The sequence below is a fragment of the Cibotium barometz genome, chromosome 45, assembly GCF_041138505.1.
Source record: "Cibotium barometz isolate CiBa-2024 chromosome 45, ASM4113850v1, whole genome shotgun sequence".
NCBI classification, from domain to species: Eukaryota; Viridiplantae; Streptophyta; class Polypodiopsida; order Cyatheales; family Cibotiaceae; genus Cibotium; species Cibotium barometz.
This window is the reverse complement of record NC_141090.1, coordinates 12,509,001-12,514,964: the sequence shown is the minus strand read 5'-3', so window position 1 is coordinate 12,514,964 and position 5,964 is coordinate 12,509,001. Positions and strand designations below refer to the sequence as shown.

Sequence of the window (5,964 nt, the reverse complement as noted above, 5' to 3'; positions counted from 1 at the left end):
CTCCTTGATTCCAATCCTTGTATTCTTTTACATCTGTAGCAGTTGGGTTAATCTTTGGTATCTATGGTGACTCCTCGTGTTCACCTTCAATGTAGTCCAATAGCCTTTTTCCATCAGAAAATTTATCAATCTAAATCTCCAAGCATGGAAGTTGTTCTTGTCAAGCTTCTCTGTAACAATCTGGTTAATTCCATTATTTACATCTTGTCTACAACACAAACTCACCAAAAACAGCACTCTTGTGTGACTTGCACAAACTGTTGTACTCTTTGTAACGGTACTATGCTACACCCAAACTGTCACAACTAGTGACCTCACTTACATACATACACCCAATAGCATCTGTAAGGCCTCTTTACAGTACACACAATGTCTACAAAACCAATCATCCTTCCTGCAGTGCCAAAAATAGAATTCTATAGAGAATCGAAACTTACCCGCCGCAGTACCTGTGAATACCTGCGAACTGAAAAACAGAGATCCAAACGTGTCCGAAACGCGTTTTTGGCATACTAAATTATGTCCGAATGACGATATAGTTACCCTTAAGCTCCACTCCTACGAAGAAAGCTCCTCAATCAGAGTTTGTTTGCCGATGCCTCCCGAAAAGCTCCCGCCAAGGGTATAGCCAACAACACAAAAGGGAAAGAGTAGATGAAGCTCTTACCCTCGTACCGCTTCATATGCTTCTCTTGCTTGCCGCTCAACTCTTAACATGAACCAATCTCTAATACCATGAAAAGATATAAGGGAGAAGAGAGCTTGAGCTCTTGCAAGCGTACACATACTCTCATAAACCCTAGAAGAGAACACACAAGGTGAGGCTGAAAATTCTTCTTCTTCTTTAACAAAAGAGATCTACAAAAGAGATAAAGTGACTAACGCACATACTAGAGTATATACAAGCGGTCCATAATGTGAACACGCTAAAGTGGGTAGATATAGACTAGTCAATGTAGTACAGCTATAGAATCTATGGTGGCAAAAATATGTCGGTGCCAGCTATCAAACCCGCCAGTGATGTATGTAAATATCAAACGATCACGCAAGCGTCTCATCACTACACTCACAAGGTGTCTGTCTGTCTAAAATGATATAATTTCAGTACCAAAATTCCTCGCAAAAAATAAATAAATAAAAAACTAAAAAACTAAAAAACTAAAAAACTAAAAACCAAAGGATGTTTTCTATTCTTAGAGAAATGTATCCTTACAAGCACTTAGTCGAAAAGATCTCCCGGATGCTTTGATGCTTCATCACAAGCTGCTTCATTTCAAATTGATCAAAATCAACATGAAGATGAATGGGATTAAATAAGATCTTTCTTCAAAGCCAAAGTAAGAAATGTAGAGGAGATTACCTCAACTACCTAGAAAGCCCTAATGGGCACCACTTATTCTCTTTATATCACACAAGAAACATCCACTTGAGGTGAAAATTTTGTGGATATGCTTTGTGGATATGCAGATGATGAAGACTTCTATTTTGGTTGACAAATAATTGCAAACAAGTTACTACTAGAGCAACTAGCAACCAAAAGAGACAAGGACGTGACAAAGCTTTTGTGCAACAAAACTTGTACCAAGTATGTGTAATGTCAAAAAATAGAGACATAAGATCTCAATCAAGTACATCTTGGATTGACTTCATCAAGGACCTTCTCAACTTCAACCGCAAAAAAGAAGGTGAGATTCTTGATGTCCCTATGTAAATTTTACAACAAACCTACCAAGAGCGAAGAGATTTCAAAAAAGCCATTTATGATGGGCTTGCAACTTCGGGGGTTCACACAAGTTCACCATTGTTTTTTAGACTTACTAAAAATTTTAACGTACATAAGGGTTTTAAGCGATGATAAACCCACCATCCTACTCTGATAATAACCCACCCCACCATCCCATTGTATCCAAATACATAGTCAAATAATTGAAAGAAAGCAAGGAGACCAGTTCACCTAAATATATTCAAAGTTGAAGAGAATCCCATAGTGCCAACATGCAACACATCATAAAATTACCGAGAGAGAGAGAGAGAGAGAGAGAGAGGAAGGGAGGGGGGGGGGGGGCGAGGGGGGCGATTACATTAGCTAGAATAATATTGCATGCACTATTAGAGTGGGTAGATTCGAACCCAATACTCTCTCTCTCTCTCTCTCTCTCTCTCTCTCTCTCTCTATATATATATATATATATATATATATATATATATATAGTGATAAACTTAAGAGCACACATCTAATATAAGGTGAAACTAGTTGAGTTTGAGAGCTTTAATTAGGAAGAATGCCCTAGCCGTACCACAGACCATACCACTACTCGAAAAGGAAGCACTAGAGACATCCCACAAACCATACATACCGTGAATTTGCGAGAAATTGCGACTTGTACATAGTTTGAAAGTTGCAAAAAGGAGATTATGGCAAAGACTCGTATCAAAAAAGTGCATACAACATACAAAATCCAAAATTGGGGGAAATACACTAGGGTTGTGGTGGTGTACCTGTACATGATGCAAAATTGGGATGGAAGCAAAAGGCCAATAATGTGGTAAAATTTTTGTTTTCTTACTACTGGGTATGGGGAAATCTAGTGAGAGAGTAGAGATGCTGGAAAGCTTGGGAGCAGACAGCAGAAAAGCCAGTCATGGCTTCCAATACACCAGGCAGGCCTGTTTGAAGGTTGTTCATGGTGAGCACTCTGGTGTCTTGGACGGCCCTCCAATGCTTCATCATCTCCCCCTCCACCTTCTTCTTCATGGTGGCCACAGCTGCCCTCCTTTCCATCAAACCAATGGGCATCATGCTTGCCCTTCTTTCCCCTTGCTCATTGGCGGCATCTACCCCCCTGCCCCTGCTCTCTTCCTCCTGCTCCTCTAACGGCTGTAGCGCCATTGCCTTCTTCTCCCACTGCTTTTCCAACTTTTCTACCTTCTTCTTCTGCTTCATCTCCTCCCCTTGCTTCCCCACCATTGCCTTCACAACCTCCCCTAGGCTCTTTATCGCCTCCGATGCCACCTTGTCCGGCAAACACCCCAGTGCTCTCTGCCACTCCTCACATAGCCTGCAGCACACACACATGAAATGAAAGGCTTAATTAAACAAAACCCACGTAAAGTCCAAAAAAAAAAAAGCATGCTCATAGTAAGGCCTGCACAATACACTGACCTATACACCTCTAGCTCCCCCCTTGCCTCGTCATCCTCCTCCATAGCTTTCTTGTTTTCCTTGCCCGTCTGTATGGGCAACTGGCTCAGCTTTAACCAACCATATAAGGCTGCCATGTATCCCCTCTGACTATCCACAAGCTTGCAGAAACTCTCATGCCAAGCAATCAATTCTTTCTCCAGTTGAATCGTTGCTTGATGGTGCAAGTCACTTGTGGGCTCCTGAGTCATCATTGCATCCAAGTTTTTTATGTGGATTATGATCTGAGTCTGTTTGGCATGGCATTGATGCATTGCTCCCCACATGTTCATCAACCTGTTGGCATTGGGACTAAGACAAGTTTTAGCAAACTGCTTTTAACCAGGTCCCAGAATCATCCTACAATGTTAGAAAGCATTGACACTCATATGAACTTCAATCAAGCACACTAAACAAGGACGAAGCTCATCATGACTATAATGCAAGCATACATTAACATTCACAGAAAATCCTAATTCGGAAATTACCCTTCAATTAAGCACACTAATTGAGGATGAAGCTCATCATCCCTCAAGTCTTCAATAGCCTCAATGGTGGACTCCACCCCCTGATACGACACCAAAATAAGAGAATGCAGCCTCTTGATTTCTGCCCTGGTCTTGTCAATCTCAATAGCATCTTCCCCTCTAGTCTCTTGGCGTCTTAAGATAGAGCATTTCTTCTCACGCTCAACACGCAGTGATTCTACAACCTGCAAGCAGTGGAAATCACCTAAATTAACCTCCTGATTAATCATCCTATTTACCCATCCATGTATTCAATTAAAGGTTATCATTGGAACTCACCTTCACTTCCTCAAAGAGCTTCTTTTCCCATGCTAGAAGCCTTTCTAGAGTCAAAGCATGGCTAGCATTTCTCCCTGATTCATCCACATTGCTTTCCAACTCTTCTTTAATAGAGAGGGGGCTGCGGGACCAGTTCCAGCTGAGGGCACTGAAAACCCTTGCTGAGTGGTAATTCCTAACTGTGCACAATCTCAAAGAAATAAAGCAACAGCAACATTAGAGAGAGCTTTCTTAGAATGCAATGTACCAATAGCAAAGGAAAAGGAAAAGAGAAAAAGAAACAACTAAATAGCAAAAACATGTGAAAGAAAAAGGAACCCACATTTGCTTTTGGGCAGATCTGTGTGGACGTGGGGCTTTCGTGTCTCGAGAGCACAGGTGACATCAGCCCCACCTGCTGAGGCCTTGAGAAATTCCTCATCAAGCTCTTTCACAATCTCAAGGAGATCCTTCTTAGCATTTAGCCTCAGCATGATGGCAAGCTCGTGCTCAATATCCTTTTCATGTCCTTGCTCATCTTTAGGCCCATCTATGAGCTCATCTTTGTTTTCAATAGCAGTATCTTCGTGGGTCTCTCCTGCATCCACTGATTGATGGGGTTTATCTTCTTCCACAATGTGGGGCTGCTGCTCATCAATCTTTGAAGTATCAGTGTCCCCATCTTTCTCCAAGGTCTGCTGCATTGTTTTCCGATGCTCTTGGAGGTGCAATGGAGGGTCTGTGGGTTGGAAGGGCTCGAAGAAATCAGTGGGGTCCTCGGCAGCATCAATTTCCTTCGTAGTGACAGAGGGGGGTGAGTCCGAGTTAGCATTTGGGAGGTGTGGAGGGGGTGGGGGAGGCTCTGGCACGACAGCAAATGGGCCCTGCCCAGAGGCAGGGACCCCCCCTTCCCCTTCTGCAAACTGCCTTAGAGCTGCCCCTGTGTTTCTTAAAGCCAGCAAGTAAGCAGTGTGGGCTGCTGCAAAGGCATGCCTCTGCAGTACAGCTTGTTTCATGAAGCGCTTCCTGGCCTTGCATCTACCCACCAGGTCATCTGCTCTGAGCTTGGAGCTGATGCACCCCATATAGCTGACGATTCACAATTGGAAAAACTGATCTGCAAAATGAGCGAGCCCAGATGAAGGTTATATGTTTAAGAAAGTTGCCCAGTAAAAGCAAGGTTTTGCCATGACTTTCTCGTGGAAGCTATGCATGCCTTGGATTTTTCTTGCAGATTTAACTACAGGACTGTGCGTTTATGTAAAGCTATCAAAGATGGGGAAATTCTGAATCAAATGATGCATGAAAACACACACACACACACACACACACACACACAGAGCTTGGGCTTACGTGGGTTCTCGAGCTTGCAAAGCTGTGCAGAGAGAGAGAGAGAGAGAGAGATGGGCAGAGTAGCTCTGACGCAAAGCCGAGACTGTCATGAAAGCAAGAAATTACTCCCTTTGAAGAAGATCGCGGCTGCTTTGAAACGTCTCTATTGTACGGCATCGTTCTGCTGCCTGTTGCCGGTAAAAACGTATTATGTGTAGGTCGTCAACAAAGCCCAAAATTTTGGTCCAGAATGACTTAATTTGGTACTATATTCCAAATTCCCAACGTTTTAATCTCTTTTGTAATCTCGAAAAAAAAAAGTAATGATTAATAAGAAAACTCAACAGGGACCTGAATTAATTATAGAATATATATTTATGTAAATTTAAGACACCAGAGATTGTGCATTTGACCATCTCTTTGGAACTTGTTAGAAGTTGGAATATAAAAATGAACAATTTTGACAAAAGGTTCTCTCTCGGACATCGAGTTATTACAGAATAAATTGTCTTTAATGCTTTGCTTAGCTGACTCTGCACGGCATCCAATGAGAGTTATCGTCATACATCACATACCTAGTTGCTTTTTGACGGGCGTCACGCTTGTTTTTGAGCATTTTGGCCGTAAAATACTTCCAGATTTTCATAATGCCCATAAAAAATTTCA

The 5,964-nt window shown here is 42.2% G+C and overlaps 1 protein-coding gene across 1 annotated transcript; it reads right to left on the bottom strand.

Annotated features, from left to right (window-relative positions):
* Positions 1 to 2,391: 2,391 nt before the first annotated feature.
* LOC147612452 (protein ROLLING AND ERECT LEAF 2-like) lies at positions 2,392 to 5,563 on the bottom strand. The gene is made up of 6 exons (XM_086783050.1): positions 5,320 to 5,563; positions 4,310 to 5,083; positions 3,988 to 4,166; positions 3,670 to 3,893; positions 3,164 to 3,478; positions 2,392 to 3,059 (listed from the first exon to the last, which is right to left on the bottom strand). Exons 2-6 carry the CDS (start codon positions 5,049 to 5,051, stop codon positions 2,567 to 2,569), a joined length of 1,953 nt encoding a protein of 650 aa, XP_086639176.1. The 5' UTR covers positions 5,052 to 5,083; positions 5,320 to 5,563; the 3' UTR covers positions 2,392 to 2,566.
* Positions 5,564 to 5,964: the final 401 nt, after the last annotated feature.